Source organism: Geotrypetes seraphini, chromosome 16 (assembly GCF_902459505.1).
Source record: "Geotrypetes seraphini chromosome 16, aGeoSer1.1, whole genome shotgun sequence".
NCBI lineage: Eukaryota > Metazoa > Chordata > Amphibia > Gymnophiona > Dermophiidae > Geotrypetes > Geotrypetes seraphini.
Window position 1 is genome coordinate 48,452,760 of NC_047099.1, and position 23,936 is coordinate 48,476,695.

At 49.0% G+C, this 23,936-nt stretch overlaps 1 protein-coding gene across 1 annotated transcript; it reads right to left on the reverse strand.

Annotated features, from left to right (window-relative positions):
• Positions 1-1,278: 1,278 nt before the first annotated feature.
• Positions 1,279-18,684, reverse strand: LYL1 (LYL1 basic helix-loop-helix family member). Its single transcript, XM_033923990.1, has 4 exons — positions 18,531-18,684; positions 11,030-11,471; positions 10,373-10,461; positions 1,279-2,335 (listed from the first exon to the last, which is right to left on the reverse strand). The coding sequence occupies exons 2-4, from the start codon at positions 11,440-11,442 to the stop codon at positions 1,941-1,943; spliced, it is 897 nt and encodes a 298-aa protein (XP_033779881.1). The 5' UTR covers positions 11,443-11,471; positions 18,531-18,684; the 3' UTR covers positions 1,279-1,940.
• Positions 18,685-23,936: the final 5,252 nt, after the last annotated feature.

Genomic DNA, 23,936 nt, shown 5'->3' on the forward strand with positions numbered 1-23,936 from the left:
AACCCAGATGTCTCAATCCGTCCTCCTTTTCTGAAGCCATATAGGGTTACCAAACATCCATTTTTACCCAGACATGTCCTCTTTTTAGGGGACTGTCCTAGTGTCTGGCAGTTTCTCCAGGTTTTGAAGGCCCTGGCTCTGGCTAGAGCTCAGGGCCATGTCTGGAGGACTTCTGAGCATGTACTGATGTAACATGATGACATCATATGCATGTGCGTGATGTCATCAAGTCGTATCTGCTCATGCTTGGAGGCCCTGTAGATGCAGCCCCGAGCTCAGGGAAGGAGAAGAGATGAGGTTTGTGTTGGGACATGGCTGGGGCGGGGCCAGGTGTCCTCTTTTTTTCCTTCAATAAACCTGGTAACTCTAAGTACATCTAAAAGACCACCCCCATTGCCAAGGGCAAGAAGAGATGCTGGAGCCCCCTCCAAAATGGCACCCAGGGTGCAGCACTGCAAGTCCCATAAAGCTCCAGGACTGGCCCCAAATCTCCCTCTTGGAAATGGGTGACCTGGCAGCTTTGTAAATTTGTATTCAGCTTCCAAAGTGAGCTACGGATGTGGGACAGGGGATTGGGGCTGGCAATGACACAACAGTAACTGATGCCCTCACCAAGTGGACGGACATAACCAGACCCCTGAAAGAAATTTAACACACACACAACCTAGAGAGACCGGACAGAGAAACATTGTCACATCTCCGTAGCCAGGTGAGTGATTTTACAATTTCGCACATGCCTAGGGCTTATTCCTGTGCAAAACCTCTAAGATGAACCTGGAGCAGGTCGCAGGCAGGAAATTCTCTTGCTTAGCGTCTCAAGTTCAGAACCTTGATGGCAAGATTCTGTCAACACAGGGGTTTTGAACTCAGTCCTCAGGACACACCAGACACAGTTTCCACTACCAGAAAAAGGAGGCCGGATTGAGACACCCGGGTTTTACTTCCATTCTTTCAACCCTGGTGTGCATGCACTACCTCCGTTGTTTGCAAATGTATCTCCTGAGAACAGGGGTCAGAACAGCAAATGCTGGCTTCAAAGCACTTACGCTATCCCAGGTCTAAGGCTGCCCTAAGCTGGCACACCTCGCTGTGCCATGCAGTGTGCGCAACTTATCATAATCTATAAGACATGCAGGTATGTAGGAAACCCCCCCATGTTCCCTTTTAGGTCATTCTTATCTAATTAAGGTGGCACTTTCCTGCGCAAGGCGTGATCAGCAGTTCGCCCCTGAATTCATTCACTTATGTCACCTCCCAACTTTCCCACTGCAAACACCATTACTAGCCAAAATAAAACTGATTTATTTGTAGAAGTTATTCTACCATCCGTTAAAGCCAACAAAATTGTTAAGATTTCCCCTTTTCATTATTTTGTTCAAATACATATTGTATTCCCCAGAGACATATTTCAGCACTGAGAATGTGTAGGGATTTTTTCTAGTTCCTTCATTTAAGCTCACTGCCTCTTGCACCCAATCTTCAAAATGAATCAAGGGGGCGCTACTGTCCTGATCGTCATCAGAAAACCTTCCAGGCAAAGGTACCCAATTATATGGCATAAAATACGAAGAAGAGACCCGGGCACAATCTGAAAGACTCTTGTCAGTGTTGTCCCTTTAAAGAAACCTTGAGTCCACATTCTGTCCCTGGCAAATAGGAAGAAACACACAATTGTGCCCCAGGGAGGGGGGGGCTGTCCCTTCCTTTAAAATATGTTGTCTTTGTTGCTTCCTCCTGAACACTGGCATTTCCTTGTCTCCATTGAGATGGATGAAACCTTCACTGAGACTGGCATAAACTCGTGTCAGGAGTGAAGAAACACAACAGAAGAACTTCCCACCATCAGCTATCCTGTCCTGGACCTGGAGCCCTGAGCAGCACTAGATTGTGGAAAATGTAGGAAGTGGAGGAATCTCTGGGAGAGACTGTGTCCCCTCCTGTCACCGGAATGCTCTCAGCACTGGCCCCTCGATCCTGTGACCGTTCTCTGGCTGACACACTTGTGCCTCATCTTCGCTGTCTGGGCTTACTGCTTCACTGTAGCTGCTCGATGGTGGTGAAGAGAAGGTGGCAGCTGGGGGCCCCTCGGGACTTCTCTGGCAGGTGTCTCCTGCCTTCCCTGGCTCTCCTACAAGCTGGTCTTCCAGCAGCCTGGCCAGAAAGGTGATATATCTCATGGCCAGCCGTAAGATCTCATTCTTGCTCAGCTTCTTGTCTGGCGGGTGGGTAGGGATGAGTCGACGCAGGTCGGCAAATGCACCATTCACATTCTGCTGACGCCAGCGCTCCCGGCTGTTGGTGAAAACCCTTCGTGCCAACTTCTGAGGCTGCCGGCCTGCATAAGAAAGAACGGCAATCAATAGCTATATGACAAAGGAAGAGTTATGTAACATTTGCTGGGGCTGGTGAAAAAAAGTGTAATTTCTGCAGAGAGTAACTGGAATCAAATGTGCAGGATGTGTTCTCTCTCAGGCTGATCTGATTAGATTTGAGAATCCTAATTGCAAGGAAGCATTGAAGAGGAGAAGAGGGACTACAGTGCCCAGGGAAATTATGGAAAAAAAGTACTGCAAATGTCCCAGCAATCAGTGAACTAACCAGCCAATTTAAAAAAGCCAGTGGATTTATGTTACCTATAAGAATTATAAGAAAGCTGTGGGGGAGGGTCCAGGGACAGAGTGCCAACTGCGAGAGAGGACCTGGGGTCAGTAAGTGCCAGCAGTGAGGCAGGGTCCACGGGAGCTGGTCTAGGTTTTGTGGCACATCGGGTCCAGTGGTGTGAGTCAGTCATGCCCTGGGTTTCGCTCTCAGGGACTGATGCAGAAGTTGGGCATTAAGAACATAAGAAGTTGCCGCTGTTGGGTCAGACCAGTGGTCCATCGTGCCCAGCAGTCCGCTCACGCGACGGCCCTTAGGTCAAAGACCAGCGTCCTAACTGAGACTAGCCCTACCTGCATACGTTCTGGCTCAGAAGGAACTTGTGTAACTTTGTCTTGAATCCCTGGAGGGCATTTTCCCCTATGACAGACTGGGCATGGATGCTAACATCGAGACGCTGCGTTCATCATATGCAAATTTGAAGCATATGCACAAGGTTCTGCGCTGGCTGGTCCCGAGCACATGTCTGAGCGAAACGAAAGCGTCGGCACATTTCTGTGCATGTGCTGGAATGGGATTCTGTGTGTAGAATTTTGGAGGTGCTGATATTTCTATGTGGGTGATATTCCGGTATTGTTATACTCGCAGCAAAAAGGAGAACAGGGTGAAATCTCCTAGGCCTCCTCTGTCCTTGCCTTGAGCTTTTCTTCACACCTCTCTGCACTAGTGCTAAATGGCCAGTTAACAGTGGTTTTCCTAGGACAAGCAGGATGAGTCAGCCACATATGGGTGTTGTCCCAACAGCTCCCAATTTGCGGATAAGCTCTCCAATAGCTCAGAGAGATTTTTTTTTTCTCTCTCTCTCTGTGAGCACGTGCAGTGCCCGGGCCCCACTGGGCATGCCCGAGCCCTACCCATTTCCCCCGGCTTCCCCCTAATCCCCAGTCTTTAGTTTCCGCCCGTTCCCATCGGTGGGATTTTTCCACAGCTCTCCATCACCATTTTGTCTACAATCAAGACTTTGAAGATGGCAGAAACATCAAAGAAATGTCCGGTCTGCAGGAAAAGGATGAGTACACTGGATCCTCACGATCTGTGCATTCGCTGCTTGGGCACAGCGCACAAGGAACAGTGTTGCTTGCACTGTGTCCGCCTGTCTCCACGGGCACGCAAGCTAAGGAAGAGGGCACTAAGAGACTTCTTGAAGAGAAGTGAGACCCGAGAATCTTCCTCCAGCAGCCATCCTCATCGGAATGCAGCAGCGGGGATTCCACAGACGAATCCGGTAAGGAGCCTCCAGGACGCCCTGGCTCAGTCAACCCCCCCGCCTGCAACTGGCCCAGCAGAGAAATCTCTCGTGGAGCTCCTGCATGCTGCCGCTTACAGCCAGCCCCTACAGGCAGCCGATTGGGGTTCGCCCTCCGGCCCCCCCCCTCCTGAAGTAATCGGGAGCACCATCGGCTTCTGCCCAAGGGGGCACATCGCTTGGGGCGCCACCCGGTCTCGTACTTACCCCCACATGTGGACCGGAAGCGACGCCATCTCCCTGCTCCTCCACAAGCCGATCCAGCGTGAAGCCACGCCCCCCAGCAACGAGGGAGCAGCGAATCGAAAGGGAGCCTGGGGAGAAACCAGCCTGCACGCAGCCACGCCTCCCACCAACGGAGGAGCAGCCAGCTATCGGCCTAACGCCCCCTAGCAACGGAGGAGCCAATCCCCGATCGGCCACGCCTCCCAGCAACGGAGGATCGCCGCCCAGGACCTCCCCTCCGGCACAACCAGCCAACCAGAAGCCAGACCCGCCTCCCCGAAGAGAGAACTCATCGGGGAATCCCTCCTGACGTCAGCGGGCTGGGAGATCGCCGGGGCACGCCTCCCCGATCATCACAGGATGCCGGCTCAGCTACAAGCAGCCAGAGAACGCGGCACAACGAGGCGCGCTGCAGGGCTGAGAATCGGCACTCCCCCCACCAGCACAATCGGCATCGGGATGCTTCCCGATCTTCCCAGGGGGAGTCCTACCGCCGCCACCACCACCATCACAGCCGCAGCAGGGGTGACAGAAGGCACAATCACCACTCCCCTGCAGGGCACAGATCCAGAGGGAGAGGCAGCAGGCGACCATACAGCACACCATCTCCCTCCAGCCCTTCTGTATCCTCACCACCGACCAAGCGACGCAAGGACTGCTTGGAAGGAATGCTCCACCTGGAGCGTCAGACGACCGGCCAGGGGGTTGACCATCAACATCTGGTCCAGCTTCTGACCCAGCTTCTCACTCAGCAGGGGACCCCCCAGACACCGCAGCAGCCCAGCACCCAGATGAGCAGCGCCCAAGCTCTACAAGTTAACAGAGCCACTGACATCGACACGGGGGACGAATCCGGTGACAGCTTCTTGAGCACCTACAACTCGGACCGATCCCCTGCGCCATCTCAAACAGAGACGACAATGAAGCCCCCTGCACAAGAACCGGAGGACCTAGCCTATCCCAAGTTCATCCAGAAACTCGCTGCCCTCCTTGGGATCCATGTGGGGGGACCACCAGAACCCACGCCAGAGGATGACGGCCTCCTGCAATCCCTGGACTATCCCAAACAGCCAGTAGCGATCCCAGTTCACAAGAACCTCCTTGACTGCAGAGACAAGATTTGGCGGACCCCCTCCTCAGGGCCTCCCACATCTAGGAGACTGAGCGCGAAGTACCAGGTCCTCCCGGTCCCGGGATTTGACAGACCGCAGCTGCCACTCAACTCCATCGTGGTAGCCTCAGCGCTCAAGAGACACAAGATAGCGCGATCGTCCTCTAACGCTCCGCCTGTGAAGGACCTGAAAACCCTAGATTCCATGGGGAAAAAGACCTTCGAGGGTGCGATGCTTAACGCACGGATCGCCACACACCAGTTCCAGATGATGCTGTACCAGGAGGCCATACAAAAAAAGATAAAACAGACTCTACAGCTTGCCTCCAAGCCGGTGCAGGACTCTCTCTCATCCCTCCTCCATGACCAAGGGGAATGCAACAAGCACCTCTTCAAGGCGGTTTTTGACGTCTTCGAGACTTCCAGCCGCATCGGGGGAACGGCCATCCTAGCCCGGCGCCTGGCCTGGATCTGTGCATCGGCGCTCCACAAGGACCTCCACGAGCCCCTGGCGGATGCTCCATGCACAGGAGAACACCTGTTTGGCGATAAGGTCAAAGAGACAGTCGACGGCATTAAAGGCAGACTGCCCCCCCCAAAGCAAAAGCAGAACCTTTGACTACCCCCCGAACCAGCAGAGGCCGGTGGGGGGCAGGATCAGATTGTTTGTGAGTGCCTGGTCCAGAATCACCACCGACCAGTGGGTCCTCAACATCATCAAACGGGGGATACTGCATACAGTTCGACTCCCGCCCTCCAGAAAAACCACCGCAGTGGGCGGGGCACCCAACTTCAGACGATTCTGTTCTCCTGCAACAAGCAGAGGACCTGCTTCAGGCAGAAGCAATAGAGGCAGTGCCACCAGAGGAGATCAACAAGGGGTTTTACTCCAGGTATTTTCTCGTGCCAAAGGACAAGGGCAAACGCCCAATCCTGGACCTCCGCCACCTCAACAAGTGCATACACAAGGAACGCTTCCGGATGCACTCCCTGGGCACAGTCCTGCCCCTGATACAGCCCAACGACTGGCTAGCCTCGCTGGACCTACAGGACGCCTACACTCATGTGCCTATCCATCCAGCTCACAGGAAGTATCTTCGCTTCACGATCAAAGAGAGACACTTCCAGTACAAAGCCCTACCCTTTGGACTCTCGACAGCCCCAAGAGTGTTCACAAAGTGCGTAGCCGTGGCAGCGGCACATCTTCGCCTGCAGGGAATATGCGTCCTTCCCTATCTCGATGACTGGCTGATAGTGGCCTGCTCACCAGGGGAGGTCCAGGCAGCCCTGACAACCACCATAACCCTCCTCCAAGAACTGGGGTTCCTCATCAACTACAAAAAATCCCACCTGATACCCACCCAGAGGATATCATTCAACGGGGCAGTCATCGATACCACACAGACCAAGGCCTTTCTACCGGACTGCCGGATCGACGCCATGACATCCCTGGCCCAGCGCATCTCTGCCAGCAGCTCATCGTCAGCATGCTCCCTTCTGTGTCTCCTGGGCCACATGGCGGCCGCGGTCTTCGTTGTCCAACACACCAAACTACACATGAGACCCCTGCAATGGCACCTCAGACGTCACTGGAACCAGCATACCCAACCACTGACCACCAAGATACCCATTCGCCGACCCATACACAAGACGCTGCACTGGTGGATGTCCCGAGAAAATTTAGCGAAGGGGAAACCATTCAGACCACCACCCCACCAGCTGGTGGTCACCACGGATGCCTCCAAACATGGATGGGGGGCACACCTTCTCCATCTTCGCACAGGAGACACATGGTCTGCCCAGGTGTCCTCACTCCATATCAACCTACTGGAGCTCAAGGCCATAGGGAATGCCCTCAAAAGCTTCAAAAAAATGGGTGACAGGCCGGACAGTCCTCATCCAAACAGACAACCAGGTGGCCATGTACTACATCAACAAGCAGGGAGGGACAGGGTCAGCCTCGCTCTGCAAAGAAGCTTGCCGCATTTGGGAGTTTGCCAACGCCATTCAGTGCCCCATCCAGGCAATTTACCTCCCGGGGAAGCAGAACGACCTGGCCGACAGCCTCAGCCGACAGCTGGACCCCTACGAGTGGTCTCTCAACCCAGCGGTGACGAAGAAGATCTTCAGCACCTGGGGTACACCGAGCATCGACCTGTTTGCGACAGAACTGAACACAAAATGCACGACCTTCTGCTCAAAGAGACCGACCCATCGCCGTCTAAGTCCCGACGGCCTGTCCCTGAGTTGGAACCACGGACTCTTATACGCCTATCCACCAACACCTCTCATACCCAAAGTCCTGCAGAAGATCCTCCAGGACAGAGCAACGGTGATCATGATTGCCCCGTTCTGGCCCCGGCAACCATGGTTCCCGTTCCTGCAACGGATAGCGGTTCACCCACCTCTCCGCCTCCCGATCAGCGCAGATCTCATAACACAACACGGGAGCGCTACCCTCTACCACAACCTGCGCTCCCTAGCCCTGACCGCATGGATGTTGAGAGGATGAACCTACCACAAGACGTGGAGCACATTCTCATGGCAGCTAGAAGACCTTCAACCAGAAAATGCTACGGATTGAAATGGAGAAGGTTCCACCACTGGTGCATGAACACGCAGCGAGACCCTTACAACTGCCCCATACCGGACATCCTGCAGTACCTACTGAGCCTATCTCAGATGGGCCTAAAACCTACTTCCATCAAGGTCCACCTAAGTGCGATCGCGGCGTACCACACTGGCTTTGACAACTCACCGGTGTCGGGACACCCGGTATTCTCAAAATTCAAGAAGGGACTGTCCAATCTGCACCCACCGGTCAGACCACCACCGCCGGATGGGACCTGAACTTGGTGCTGCATCAGCTCACCCTCGATCCCTTCGAACCCTTGGGGGAGGCAGACCCCAGATTCCTTGCTTGGAAAACCCTCTTCCTGACCTCCTTCGCATTGGCCAGACATATCAGCGAGATCCAGGCCCTGGTCCATCACCCCCCCTACACACTTCTCCACGAGGACAGGGTGGTGCTCAGAACCCACCCTCGATTCTTGCCGAAGGTGGAGTCAGCATTCCACATCAACCACTCTATCATCCTTCCTGCACTCTACATTCACCCACAGGGGGGCTCGCAGCCACCTCAGCAACACCCCTTGGACTGTGTGCGGACCCTGACCCTGACCACCTACTTCAACAGGACACAACAGACCAGACAAACCTCACAACTGTTCGTCTCCTACGACCATAACAGGCCAGGACGGCTCTCGCGCTGGATATCCCAGTGCATCTCCTTCACCTACAGAAGAGCGCAGCGTGAACCGCCAGTGGGAGCCCACGCCCACCAGCTCAGAGCCGTAGCCACCACTCTGGCTCATCTACACCATACACCAATAGAGGACATCTGCAATGCAGCCACTTGGTCCTCCTTGCACACCTTTACCAAGCACTACTGCCTCGACATAACATTCCACACCCCTAATGCATTCGGCCAAACAGTCTTGCAAGTGGCCCTCCCCTCCCAGGAGGGACACCAACCACTACCACAGCCTTGATAAGCACTGATCAAGTAGGGGGGCACAGATACTGATTAAGTTGGCCTGCAGGTACTACATGTCTAGACTAAAGGTTCAATATGCAAGTACTAATTGTTACATGCAATTACGAATTGTTACTGTTGACCAGTTGGTTTTCTCACTGTTCTTTGACGGTTATTGACCAGTTGCACTGTTCTGTGAGTATTATTGCACAGTTAACACAGCACTTTATTAAAAAAACCTTGTTTGCACAACTGAGCCTGCTTTGCCTGATTACCCTGCCCGGCTCGGCCTCCACAGCCAGGCGAGGGATGCACAGAGCGCTAAGTCGCAGGTCCATTCGGTACATCCCTCGGCTAGGGAGTCACCCATATGTGGCTGACTCATCCTGCTTGTCCTAGGAGAAAGTGTAGTTACTTACCTGTAACATAGGTTCTCTGTGGACAGCAGGATAGTCAGCCATACAACCCACCCGCCTCCCCATACGGCCGACCCAGCCACAGCTAGGAACATCCTGGGGATTAGGGGGAAGCAGGGGGAAATGGGTAGGGCCCGGGCACTGCACGTGCTCAGAGAAAAAAACAAAAAAAATCTCTCTGAGCTATTGGAGAGCTTATCAGCAAATTGGGAGCTGTTGGGACAACACTCAAATGTGGCTGACTATCCTGCTGTCCATGGAGAACCTTTAGTACATCCCATACAGTATGCAGAGATGTCTCGCATCTGCCTCAGCCCCACAGTCTCTTTGCTCTGATGTCTTTTCTCGAGCTCGGTTTTGGTAGAAGAGACTCGTCTGCTTTCCCCTCTCATGTGTAATATTTCACAAAGCCACAGGAAACAAGGAAACCTCAGAACTACAACCTACGTTTATCAGCAACCACCATCACCCCTCTCCCCCCATCACAGGAACACCTCACTTCTTCCCTCCTGTCACAGAAATGCCACCCCTCACTCCTTCTTCCTCCCATCACATAAACATCCCCCCTCTCTACCTCTTCCCTCCTATCACAGGAACAGTTCACCTCACCCCCATTCCTCCCTCATCACAGAAACACACCCCATCCCTCCCATCACAGATACACCTTCTTCATCACCTCCTCCTTCCTCTCCCTCACTGCTTCTTTGCTCCTTCCCTTTCTCTGCAGGAACACCTCACCACTCCCTCCTTCTCTCACAGCAGCAACACTCCACCTCCCCTGCCCTCTCCTTCCCCTCTCACTACAAGAACCCTCCACCTCTCCCTCTCTCACTGCAGGAATACCCCAGCTCCCCTCCCCTCTTCCACTGCAGGAACATTTCACCACCCCTTATCTTATGGCTCCACAAAAAGGAGGACAGATTGAGACATCCGGGTTTTACTTCTAAAGTCATGGAAGTAAAACCTGGGTTGTCTCAATCCATCCTCCTTTTTCCTGGAGCCATGTGGCAACCCTAACCTCTCCTCACCTCACCTCTTACTGCAGGAACATTCCACCTCCCCTCCCCCAATGCAGGAACACTCCATCTCTCCTCCCCTCCCATCTCCCTTCAGGGATCCTCACCTCCATCACCCTTCTTGCTCCTTGAGCCTGTACGTGAAGGAGTTGGGTGCCTCCTTACCTTCCCTGATGTCTGCCTCATAGAGGCTGGGCCTCCGTTTAAATCGATTCGGGAAGACACCAAATGTACCTGAGCTCCTTAGAAATACGCTAGAATGGAAGAGAAAGGCATTAAAGGGGGTTAGCATGTTATAAAAATTCATCAAACTCAATTAGACACGTAGGGCCACAAGACTCTAAGAAAATAAGAATAGTCTTACTGGGTCAGACCAATGGCCCAAAAGCCCAGTAGCCCGTTCTCATGGTGGCCAATCCAGGTCACTAGTACCTGGCCCAAACCCAAGGTGTAGCAATATTCCATGCTACCGACTCAGGGCAAGCAGTGGCTTCCCTCAGGTCTGTCTCAATAACAGCCTATGGACTTTTCCTCCAAGAACTTGTCCAAACCTTCCTTAAAACCAGCTACGCTAACCGCTCTTACTACCTCTGGCAATGCGTTCCAGAGCTTAACTATTCTCTGAGTGAAAAAAATTTCCCTGTAACTTCATCGAGTCTTTGTAATTTTTGACGGAGTGAAAAATCGATCCACTTGTACCCGTTCTACTCTCCTCAGGACCTAGCTGTGGTAGTTTCCATGACTGCATAGGGCTTTGCTGCATGGGACTCAGGATTATTCAGTAGTGTCTCTAAGTAAATTAGGAAGATTTGGAAGACTCACCTGTTGAGGAAAGGATGTGAAGAAAGCAGGGGGCCTGGGAGAGCTGGGAGTAGGACAGGAGGTGAAGGCACCACATTTAGCTGTACAAGGGAGGGGATGGGGTGAAGTGCCATGAGCTCTGTGCTGGGCATCGCTCGTGGTGTGCCATGCAGACCCTTCCCAGGGGGCCTCCTGTGTGCTAGGCTGATAACTGGCACGTTAGAAAGAGGAAGGTTCATTGCGTGGCAGGTGGCTGTGTCTAGAAAGACTCTGCAAATCTGGTCCCCTGGCAGTCTTGGCTCTGTCCCTTCTGCTTGGTCCCCCTCATTGGTAGAAGGGCTGCTAATCGGAGGTGAGATGGACGCAGCGGGGCTCCTGGTCTCCTGCTCCATCAGGTCAGCTATGGCATCTCCTTGATCGCACGCCGGATACATCACAGCGAGGAAGGAGAAATGGAGGCTTCCTGTGGGGAAGAAAAGACACCCAGACTGAGCTGTGCTGGAGACAGGAGAGGAAGAGATGTTTCACTTAGAAAGAGTTGGCATTCCCACCCTGCTCACAGCTCTGCCACCTCACTCCTGCCCTGCAGCACTCCCTGCTATTCCAGTACTGAGACCCTCACCCAGGGATCTGTCAATGCCCCTCACCCCAGCCCTGCAACAGTTTTAAGCTCTTACAGTTGAAGGCTTCCGCTTCTTCGAAGCCTCAGCATCTGCTTTTCTAAGGTCTTCATGTTACCTCTTGCCTCTTCTTCCCCTTTTTCACTCTCTCGGTGCAAATATGACTTGTATTAATGAGTCCTGTTCAGTGCTGAATTTTTTCATTTCACTTGTTTAAATTCAGAGAGCTGAAAATGAGCTACGGATTCACACCTTTGTCTCAATCACTGCTTTAAAGGCAAATTGCCCTTCCTTAGGCTAGAATCAGAGGCTTGAGCCAATATTGATCAAATTCCTTGAGGTCATTTCCATTGGATTTAGCACACCCAATGAGTTAGGACAGTTGGCTCCTATGGTGTGTGGCATGCCAAAGGAGACCTGTTCTTTCTTCAGACTGGAATCATGTATCCTGCAGAGAAAAACTGCAACCATCTTCCATTCCTGAAATAAAAGAAGCCCTTGCCATCTTCACATACAAATTACACACACAGGCAGCAAGGATGACGTCTCATTTCAGGAACCCCCATCAATATAATCCACATTTCACCGTGCACCTCACACGAGGAGTCAATACATGCAAGATGAAGAGCTGCAATTGTTTGGACTTCTTTTCTTTAAGAAATCCGCACATGGTACCTATGGAAACGACATCAATGTCCCTGCATACCCAGCTAAACTTTCTGCTTCTTTGTAGAGCAAATTCACCTGCAGAGTCTGTTGCTTCAAGTGTCTGGTCACAATGGAGGTTGTAGCCTCACCCCACTCCTGCCCGGCACCTGCCCTCCAGCTCCTGAAAGACACTGACCACTATCAGTTCCTCCAGGTCCTGATAAAGGAGCATCCTGGACCAGCTCTGGAAGGTGTGACCCTAAGGAGTTGCCATCCCAGGATCTCGAAATACTTCTGCCATCTGGAAACAGCCTCCGACCAGTTAACTGGCTTGATCGTGGATATCCAGTCATTTTCAGGGGTATTTAAACAGTTACCGCCGCTGAAAATGACTGGTTAGCGCAGCGTTCAAAAGCGACTAACTCGTGGGTATTCCTGGGGTGGAGCTGGCTCCTCACCACCTAAGAAAACTGCTTACAATGGGCCACATAATAGCAGTTCTATCTTTAAGGGATTTGGCTTATGCGATGACTTAACTGGCTATGTGTTAACCAGTTCAAACTCCTTCCCCCCCCCCCTGAATATCCCAGACAGGGCCCAACATTGTATATCCGAGAAGAATAGAGCAAAACCGCAGCCAGCAAAATGTTACTTTCTGTATTCCACGTGGATATCTTTGATCTGTTCAGTTTTAACCTGGGACTCGTGTATATGTGATTTGTTTCAATCTGTTTAGTGACTGGATTATAGAATTTTAGATTGTACACCACCCAGAAGGATTACCAATGGCGTGGGATAGTAAGATTTTAATAAACTTGGAAGTAACTGATCAGAGAAGAGGAATCCGTAAAGGTGCGGGACTTTGGGATTCGCTTCCCAGCGATATGAGGGAGATTAGCAGCTCTTTGGGATTTCATGTTTTAGGAAAAATTTAATTCTGGGAGTGCTATAAGAACATAAGAATTGTCGCTGCTGGGTCAGACCGATGGTCCATCGTAGCCAGCAGTCTGCTCACGCGGTGGCCCTCTGGTCAAAAACCAGCGCCCTGAGACTAGCCCTACCTGCGTACATTCTGATTCAGCTCAGCACCAATTTTTTTTCTGCTCAAGCAGTTAATTTGTATCTGCATCATTTTCAGTAAGGCGTCTTTTAAACACTGAAACTGGGATCCTCGTTGGGACTTATTTCTTTGAATAAGGAACTCATTATTTTGGATAAAGACTTGTTTAAGACAACCCCTTGTCTTTCCTTGTTGTTTCGTGACATACAAGCCAATGATTGCACCTCCCCTCCATCCAGTAGCGCTGGCACGCCTGCAATTGACACAATGCCATAGCGTTGCTGCTAATTCTCTGCCCCTCTTATCCACCCATGCCTCTTTCCGTGGACTATTCTGCGCAAGTGCCGATCGTAACCGTCAGCGACTGATCTCATGTAAATTTGGTGAACCTATGTGAGCCTCCACGAATCTCATTTGCACGTGCAGTTCCTTGAGAATGCCTCGTCTGTTTTTGAATCACTAGATTTATGGCCGCTACAGTGACCCGTCAGATTGTACCAGCGGTATCCAGCCCTTGGTTTGGATTTCAGGCTGTTTTAATGTGAATAAAATGTCAACATTTAAGAAGCAAAGAAGTGGCTGGGACTTTGGCAGAAAGACAGTCCTGGCGCTTCCATTTAAAGTTGTCTTGGGGGGGGGGGGGCATTCCCTTTTACAGAATGAAAGAGAAACTGATTCAACATTGGTTTCAAAAAGTCTGTTGCTGAAACTAAGAATAAACTGACATGGGAAAAAAAGAGATCAAAAGATGGATTTTGGCTTAGAGCTTTATGATAACTGAAACTTCATATAGAGATATCGATAAATATTACATACAATTCAATCAGACACAAAAGTGTGTTGTACAAACCCCCGCTGTTAACTGTATATTATGTATGTTTAACCTGCAACCCGTTCTGAGCTCTTTGTGGACGACGGGATAGCTAAAGTGTTTTAGCTAAAGTATGTTTTTATGATTTTGTACACCGCCTAGAAGGTTGATTGTGCGGTATAAGAAATTTTAAATAAACTTGAAAATAAATTGCCCCCTCCTTTACAAAGCAGCGGTGGTAACAGCTCGGACACTTGTTGAATTTCTATGAGTGTCGGATCTGTTGCTGCCGCGGCCAGCGCTAAAAACGCTAGGGTGGCATTGTAAAGGAGGAGGGTAAATCAATCAATCGTGTAAACGAGAGAAAGCACAGAATACAAAAACACAAAGCGGGAAAACAAAAACGTAATCGTCTCTGGGAAAAGGGGCTGACGCAGCAGATCCAAGATGTTGAGAGTGGTTGATTTGTCATAGAAACATAGAAAGATGACGGCAGAAAATCAAGTCTGCCCACTCTACTGACCCACCCCGATAAGTCTAGATGCTAGTGATTCGTGCTATGTAGGGATCCCACGTACATGTCCCATTTACTTTTAAAGTCAAGCACGCCGGTGGCCTCGACCACCTGCACCGGAAGCTTATTCCAGTGATCTACCACCCTTTCCGTGAAAAAATACTTCCTGGTGTCACTATTAAACTTTCCTCCTCTGAGTTTAAGCGGATGACCTCTTGTGGTCGAGGGTCCCCTGGGCAAGAGGAAGACATCTTCCACCTCGACCCGTCCTGTGATGTATTTAAATGTCTCAATCATGTCCCCTCTCTCCCTGCGTTCCTCTAGAGTGTAGAGCCGCAGTCTGCTCAGTCTCTCTTCGTATGAGAGACCCTTGAACCCCAAGATCATCCTAGTGGCCATCCGCTGAACCGACTCAATTCTAATCACGTCTTTACGGTAATGTCATGGGTCTGTAAGCAACCTGAAAAAAAAGTTACGTTTGAACTTCTGTAACCTTTTTATTTTTCACATAAAAGGGATGGGGGTTGGACTGTTCTATTACAAATCGTTTGATCTAACCCAGGGATGTCCAACCTTTTGGCCGCATTGGCCGAAAAAAACGTTTCTGGGGCCACACAAACTTTCAAACGCTGCAGCAAGACACAGGAGGGAGCCGGCAAGATGGTAAACACCCGGGGGCAGCAGAGGAAAACACTGCATCGCCCTCGACCGGGGCCGCAGGTTGGACACCCCTGATCTAACCGAATTCATTAAAACCTCGGCCCCTTTTTATCAAGCCGCGTTAGGGTCCAGCAGCCGGCGATTAAAACCAGATTGAAAACTAGACCTCTCGGAAATAAAACCCACAGAGTCAACACATGCCTACAGGAGCCCAGTCAGTATTCAAATGCCAAACCAAATGCTGGCATTGTAATCTGGAAGTAGGGACATTGGATCATTTACTTTGTTAGTGTCCCTGTATTAAATTATTTTGGAATTCAATTTGGACGCAGGTTAACCGTTTACTTGAAAATCATGTTGCTTTGTCTTATGATACTATTCTGTTTGGCATGGCTATGAGGAAAAAAAAGTCAAATGTCATCTTATAATAACCAACTTCTATTAATAATGACAGGTGTGACAATTCAGCACATTACGGCTAATTGGAAAAATTATACAAATCTTAATTATTCTTTTTGGTGGAATTCACTTTGTCACATTTTTAAAATGGAAAGAGCAATTGCTGTACAAAAAGGTAATTATAACAACTTTATAAAGATCTGGGGGCCATTAGAGAATTATTGTAATGAATGAACATCGTTTTCCTTTCTGATGGATACATGTATTTTATTGGGGGGAGGGGGGAAATTGGATGATTAATATTTTTATTTAATGATTGGATTTCTGTTGAAGAATTGTTGGGTGGGGGGAAAGGGTTATAATTTCTACTTTAATGGATTATATGTATAAGAATGTCAAGTGCTGTATATTTTATTAGTAATGTAATGTTTTAATATTAATCACTTGTTTGTCAGTTTTAAAATGAATAAAGAATTTATAATAAAAAAAAAACAAAAACAAATGCCAAACCATCCTTCAGAAAAGGGGCTGGGATAAGATATGTGGCTAACTATCTTGCTGTCCACGGAGAACCTACGTTACAGGTAAGTAACTACACTTTTCTGGGGTTACAATCAGTGGTTTACATATTATATACAGATACTTATTTTGCACCTGGGGCAACGGTTAAGTAAGTCACAAGGAGCTGCAGTGGGAATCAAACCCAGTTCCCCTAATTCTCAGGGCACTGACCACGGGGTAATCACTGAAGGACCCATTTCCCAAGAGCCAGGCCTCCTGCAACCAGCCACAGACACTATGAAAAGGCAGAGCCTGGGATCATTCATGGGGACAATGCATAAACGTTAGCATTTCTCATTTATTAAAAAATGTATAGACCGCCTTATTCCAAAGCAGTGTACAAAAATACATCCACAATATTAAAACAATCCTATAAGGAAAACAATGGAGAGTTCAGGTCAGAAATCCCTTACATCATCTGTTTCAAATAAACAAAAGTCGCTTTTCTTTCTCACTCGGGTACAAAAATACCCAACAGGCATTTTTCCAGAGGGATTCTTACATTTTTGGGGAGGAGGGGAACCAGGTAGGGAGAGCTGTGCTTTGCAATGTTTCCAAATCTCCAAAGTCATGTCTGGTGAAAAGTTTGAGACCCTCCTTCTCTCTCTCACTTTCATGAAATTAGGATCTCTCCTTTTCACCTCCCTGGTTTTCTGGAGATCACAAATAGGTCTCGGTAAAGATGGAGGACTTGCTGTCTCTAGCACTCAGATTCTGGCCTGCAGGTCGGGTTTGAGGAGAACTCGTCATCTTACGTAGTATATGACGAGCCGTGTAATTAGTCTCTGCTTCCTTTCCACTCTAGAAGTATTGGTTTTATTATTTCTGGAAACCATTTCAATGTTCATTGAGTTTATAAAGAAATCACTTGCATCTCTCTAGCAGGAGCCAGGCCGAGTGGCAAGTCTCTCCCTCCCACCAGGACCACAGATGGGACCCGAGCCTAGTCACTGCATGTAGACATGGAGAGGACCTGAACATGCTTCCCTCCGCTCCTTTTCAGCTTCTGCAGTTTAGGCATGCGTCATCGGTGTAAGGTGCCCATGCGGCCATCTCTCCATCTATAGGCAGAGCCAAGGAGGACGCAAAAGCCTTTAAAATAGTGTTTCCTAGAGGCACAGAAGTGACTGATACTTGCCATTCTGTTTTCTTCCCAAATTTGCTTTCACTTCCAGCAAGAAGAAGGGAGACTTTGGAAGATGATAAAGCAGGAGAGAGTCGCCAGGTGTAATGTACAAATGAAGAGGTTTCCCCCTGTTCAAATAAAAAGTGTTCATGGGAAACAAGGCTTTAAAAACTCCAAACTTTTGAAAACGGCATTTTCTATTCAAGTGATGAGTTTTCACCAGGTTTAATAAAGGGCAAATGATTGACCCAGAAGAGGTCCTATCGTGTCTTATCAGATAATATCAACTCTCTAAAGAGGACTATATCTGCGGAGTGGTGCTTTTCCTTTTGAATTTTGTACAAACCATGACAGCAATGAACCTCATTCCCTAAGCTATATAATCTCTGTCTCTCACATTTACTGCCAGCGCTCCTGGAGCTCATGAGATGTTACTTGTAAAGGCAACAACTTATGAAGATGAACATGGAAACTCCTTTAAATCACGCTGTGGCCCCAAAACATGAGAAACGTTTCGGTATCGTTCGGTCACATTTTCTTGGTCCGGACTTTGTTTCAGGTCTTTATCTGCCGTCATTTACTATGTTACTGTGGTCCACCCAGTCTGCCCATAAGTATGTGCAGAGAATTAGCATGTCCTCTTCCCTGTCCGTGCATACCACGTGCAAACATGACACACAGAGAATAAACATGCTCTCTCTCCCATCCATGTGAAAAGCATGTAAGGAGACCATATAAGCGAGAGGGTTCAAATCCCACTGATGCTCCTTGGGCACAGGCAACTCCCTACTGTATCTGCATGCAACCCCACTTGAACTATTGAGTCCAAAGCACTATAGATCTGTCTGTCCATACAACTTAAATGCTTTCTCTTACCTCCAGGATGAAAGCTTGCAATACAAGGCCTACTATAACATACGCTGGGTGCGAATTCAACAGAGCTACAGTACAATAAATTCTGTAAACATCTGTTGGCCCAGAAGAGTCCTCTCTCTGGACCAGTACTGTGTGGGGCTCTTCGTGGATCCATGGATGCCACACGTGGAGGTGTATACTGGGCACGATTACCCCATCCATGAAGAGCAGCAGTGGTGGATGTGGCAAGTAGACAGCCAATGCTTACCCGGGTACAGTGGTCAAACTTGAGATGTGGCTCCGGCGGCTGCTGTCCAGCTCGGTCCTCGGTCTCCATTCTGTCCTCTCCTGTGTGTCCCTTTAGCACATGGGCGGCAGAGCAGAGAGTCTGGTACCAGGGGGTAGCAGGGAGGGGAGCGGCGCAGACTCCCTGTGGACTGCGGGCGGGGGAGGGGGGGAGGCTGGGCTGTGTGGCTGCTCCCTCTGTTTGTAAAAGATTTCCTCTTCGCTTGGCCAGAGGATGCTCTGTTACTGGCTGATAAGCCCGTCTGAGCTGCATGGGCAGCACTGATAAGGAAGCCCCCAGTGGACCCAGCCTGCAGAGGCTTGGAAAAGGGACAAGAGGAAGCCGACACTTGATTGGAACAACACAACTGACAGAAGTTAACAAAGAGTAAAGGGAGCAGCCGCACAGCCAGGAACAAGGTGCTTAAAGACACGGAGCAGGGAGTGTAATACAGTAAGTGCAGACTTAGCACTGGTAACAAGACAGTCCACACATACATACACATTTCAAACACAGCTCTGCCAATGCACCTCATTCCTGCCCTGCAGCTCTCCCTACTATTCCAGTACTGAGACCCTCACATACACACACACTCAGAGCTTTGCCAATGCACCTCATTCCTGCCCTGAAGCATGCCCTCCTTTTCCAGTATTGAGACCCTCACGCCATAAAAAACATCTTCCCACCAATGGAGCCACTGACTCCCTTTATCCAGACCTCTGCTACCCCCGTTGCCTCCCGCTTACCTATGGTGGACCACACCCTAGAGAAGGGCCCCCTAACAGAAACCTGGAGTTGACACAGAACATAAGAACATAAGAATTGCCACTGCTGGGTCAGACCAGTGGTCCATCATGGCCAGCAGTCCGCTCACGCGGCGGCCCTCTGGTCTAAGACCAGCACCCTAACTGAGACTAGCCCTACCAGCGTACGTCCTTGTTCAGTAGGAACTTGCCTAACTTAGTCTTGAATCCCTGAAGGGTGTTTTCCCCTATAACAGCCTCCAGAAGAGTGTTCCAGCTTTCTACCACTCTCTGGGTGAAGAAGAACTTCCTTACGTTTGTATGGAATCTATCCCCTTTCAACTTTAGAGAGTGCCCTCTTGTTCTCCCTACCTTGGAGAGGGTGAACAACCTGTCCTTATCTACTAAGTCTATCCCCTTCAGTACCTTGAATGTTTCGATCATGTCCCCTCTCAATCTCCTCTGTTCGAGAGAGAAGGGGTTGCGTAAATCATGTGTACGTTAATGGAGTTCCTTTTCAAACCATTTAGATCAAGTGACGGTAGAGCGCTATATCAAAACATAAACACACACACACACACACACACAATTAGCTGCCTCCATTTTCAAGCTTTTGAGGCCATAATCTGCTGGATTCTGCACAGGTCACCCAATGTTGGACACACAATTTTGCGTAAACTAATTGACTATGTAGGTGATAGCAATCAATTATTGGCGTTAACCAACACTGCTACTATGATGAATTATTTCTATAGCGCTACCAGACGTACGCAGCGCTGTACAGAGTCACAAAGAAGACAGTCCCTGCTCCAAAGAGCTTACAATCTAAACAGGATGTCATGGATCCAGTTAAGGGGAACAGTTAATCTGCTGGCTGGGTTGGAGGGCAGCTTGTTAAGGTGGAGCCCCTTCCCCCTCCCCTCCCCAGAATGTTTTATTTTTTGGGGTTTTTATTTTTTAATTCTTTAACAATATGTCCAAACAAATATAACATCCTGAAATTTCCTTAAAAAACCACGCTGTATTGCAATAATTTTCTCCATTTTATAAACATGACATAAGGAATTCCACCAGAAATTATAATTTAATCTACTCCAATTTTTCCAATTATATGTAATTTGTTGAATGGCAACCCCAGTCATTATAAGTAATAATTTGTTATTATTTGTAGAAATCTGACTTTTTGCTCTCATTGCCATACCAAATAGCACAGTATCATATGATAATGCCACTGGGTTGTCTAATAAACAATTAATTTGGTCCCAAATTGATTTCCAAAAATTCATAATAAATGGACAATAGAACAATAAATGATCTAAAGTCCCTGCTTCGAGATGACAGTGCCAACATCTATTAGACTTAGAGCTATCCAATTTTTGTAATCGAACTGGGGTCCAAAATGCTCTATGTAACAGAAAAAACCAAGTTTGTCTCATAGATGCCGACACTGTACATCTCATCCTCCAAGAGCAAATTTGTGTCCATGTAGCCACAGATATTTGATGTTTAATCTCTATGCTCCAAATGTCTCTCAGACCAGTGTTTAGTTTCTTTTTAATAAATCCAGTCAGCAAATCTAAATTCCTTCTCCCTGCATCATCTCATCTATGCATTGACACCCTGGAGTCTTGCGCATGAAAAGGCTGCCCTGCGGCCCTCCCCTTCCCTTCCCCTGTATCTAATTTTCCCGGTGCAAGCCGCATCATGAACTTGCTGCCCGTGTTGTGTCGGCTCTCTGACGTCACTTGCTAGGCAAAGTACTCCGAAGTGACGTCAGAGAGAGCCGACAGCCAGTTCCAGCACCTCCTCCCCAGCACTGTCTGAACTCTCCTCTAGGTGAGGCCTGAGGTCCACCACCATCTCGTATGTGACTCTTCCTATTGGCCATTCCTCTCGCTATGCACCCAAGCATCCTTCTGCTGTTTGCCCACCTCAAGATCATCAGATAAGAGCTCCCCAAGTCCTGCTCCACCATCATCATAAGTTATGAGAAGGGATCTATTAATTGGCCTAGTCCGCTGGGAGGCCTAGTAAACGATAGCAGATAATAACATTTTCCCTCAGTCCAGTTGCTTCCTAGAATCTCTTACAATTGTAAGGCGGTTAGAGAACTAATCTTTTCAAAAGTCAGGGCCGCAGCAACCGTGCTGTTGATTCTTTAAGCTTGTGAAAACCTCGACCCATAAATGGCAAGCGAAACTCGGCACAGATGAACTTCCTCAAAATCCCTGCAGCCCTCGGCCTGTGATGTGGCTTTCAGGGGTGAGGAGTCAATTTGCAAGTTGCCTTTGCAGAGCAGGTGTGAGGGGGAATTTAAAAAAGGCCTCCCACCCCCAAGTCCTGCTTTCATTGCTTCTGTTATGTCAACCCCACTCTGGCAGGACAAATTCTCCCAAAGAGAAAAAGCCCCTTCCCAAATCAACCATTAGAAGAAGGCTGGATCTGCTCCTGGTCTTCTGGAAGGGGTCAGAGGTTCTGCAACAGCCACGCAGCCGGCGGTGAGACCCACATCACGCAGAAATTGGACTAATTGGGGTTCAGAACTCTACGGTGGTGATTCTACACAGGGCACTGAGTGTGAATTCTAAGATGGCATCTGGGCACCCAGATTCCAGTACAAAATACTCGTGTAAGTCAGCACCTACGCACTAACATTTAGATTCAGCCACTTAGGTCATAGCAACAGCGGACAGAAGTGCGCCAACTTAATGTTGCAGTTTAGTGCATAAACGATGGTATCCTATAACCTATGTGCGCAAATGTTTGACCTGCCCATGTGCTGCTCCCTGCTCACGCCTCCTTGCAGTTAGGCATTTCTGAGTGCGCTTAGCACGTGTGGATGTGATGCAATTCTATAAACTTGGCATGCAATAGCGTTTACATTGAGGCATTATGGTTATTCTTCTCTTTGTCTCAGCCCGTTTGATGTTAGGGGGCGCTCTTCTCTCTGTCTCAATGTCTCTGTGTGATGATAGGGGGCGCTGTCCTCTCTGTCTCAATGTCTCTGTGTGATGATAGGGGGCGCTGTCCTCTCTGTCTCAATGTCTCTGTGTGATGATAGGGGGCGCTGTTCTCTCTGTCTCAATGTCTCTGTGTGATGTTAGGGGGCGCTGTCCTCTCTGTCTCAATGTCTCTGTGTGATGATAGGGGGCGCTGTTCTCTCTGTCTCAATGTCTCTGTGTGATGTTAGGGGGCGCTGTCCTCTCTGTCTCAATGTCTCTGTGTGATGATAGGGGGCGCTGTTCTCTCTGTCTCAATGTCTCTGTGTGATGATAGGGGGCGCTCTTCTCTCTGTCTCAATGTCTCTGTGTGATGATAGGGGGCGCTCTTCTCTCTGTCTCAATGTCTCTATGTGATGATAGGGGGCGCTGTTCTCTCTGTCTCAATGTCTCTGTGTGATGTTAGGGGGCGCTCTTCTCTCTGTCTCAATGTCTCTGTGTGATGATAGGGGGCGCTGTTCTCTCTGTCTCAATGTCTCTGTGTGATGTTAGGGGGCGCTCTTCTCTCTTGCCCCAGAATTACATTTTCAGATGTTATTTTAAGAAGCAATCCAGGGAAAGGCTTGAGTGATGGAGTCTTTCACACTGCTTCACCACTCTCCTGGCATGAACTTCCCTGCTCTTCTGGTCAATTCCAGGATTCATGGAGGAAACAATGAGGATCAAACAGGTTCATTTCTTCGTGTGAAGTGCTCAAATGCTTCTGACTAATATTTTCCTGAGCAGGGGGCTCCAAAAAAGCCTGGATGTTGCAGTGTTTCCTGTCATTCATCCCTCTCCCATAACAGGCTGAGGGCCAAGGAGCCTGGAATCAAAGACTTCACTGTGTCGTCTCCATGGTGAGAGCGATCTATGTTGCTAATATCATTCAACTGCCCGGCGAAGTACTGCTGTGGTAAAGATGGAGGCTTCTCCCTCACACAGTGCTTACCCGCTGGGATTTTCACCCTTTGCACGTTACATTTTCATGAAGTCTCCTCTGGTATGTTCAGCCTCTGCACTCTGTCTGCATTACACTGGCATTCCCTTTGGTATTTTCAGAGGTCACAGAAGTGTGAGATACTGCAGTGAATGGCTGTTGGATGAAGATGCTGTATTCCTCCTCTCTGTTTATGTAAGGAAGGTCAGACCAGTGGCACAGGCAGAAAAAAAACTTTCCCTTTCACATTGCATTTAGTTGGTTCTCACAGTACTGGAACAGCAAGAGTGAGGTGCAGAACTGGAATTTACTGTTAGCGATACTTGGACTCTTGCTTATAAGTTTGTATCATATTCCCTAGCATGTTTGGCAAGGTGGAAACTTGACAATTAGCATTTAACCATGGGTGACGGGCACACACAGCATTGCGGGCATGACTCTGACCACCTTGGTGGGCAAACTGGATGGGCCATGTGAGTTTTTTTTCTGCCATAATTTACTGTTACTGTGTGTGTGAGGGTCTCAGTATGGTATAGGGGTAGCTTTAGGGAGTTAGGTGCATTGGTAGAGTTGTATGTGAGTTATTTGTCTGTCTTATTTATTTATTTTCTTTTTAACTTTCAAGGTACAACCTTTGATAAGAAAAACTTTAACAGCCAATTTTCATTAGCAAAGAGAATAAAGAGAAAATATATCATTATTACAGTCTACAACTATGGAGGGACAA

Bases quoted from the DNA above. Each gene is read 5' to 3' on its own strand.
- LYL1 (XM_033923990.1), bottom strand. From the start codon at position 11,442: ATGTATCCGGCGTGCGATCAAGGAGATGCCATAGCTGACCTGATGGAG. The intron at 10,462-11,029 runs GTGAGTCTTCCA...CTTCCATTCTAG, and splicing joins TCACATCCTTTCCTCAACAG to CGTATTTCTAAGGAGCTCAG. The intron at 2,336-10,372 runs GTAAGGAGGCAC...TTTCTTATGCAG, and splicing joins TGAGGCAGACATCAGGGAAG to GCCGGCAGCCTCAGAAGTTG.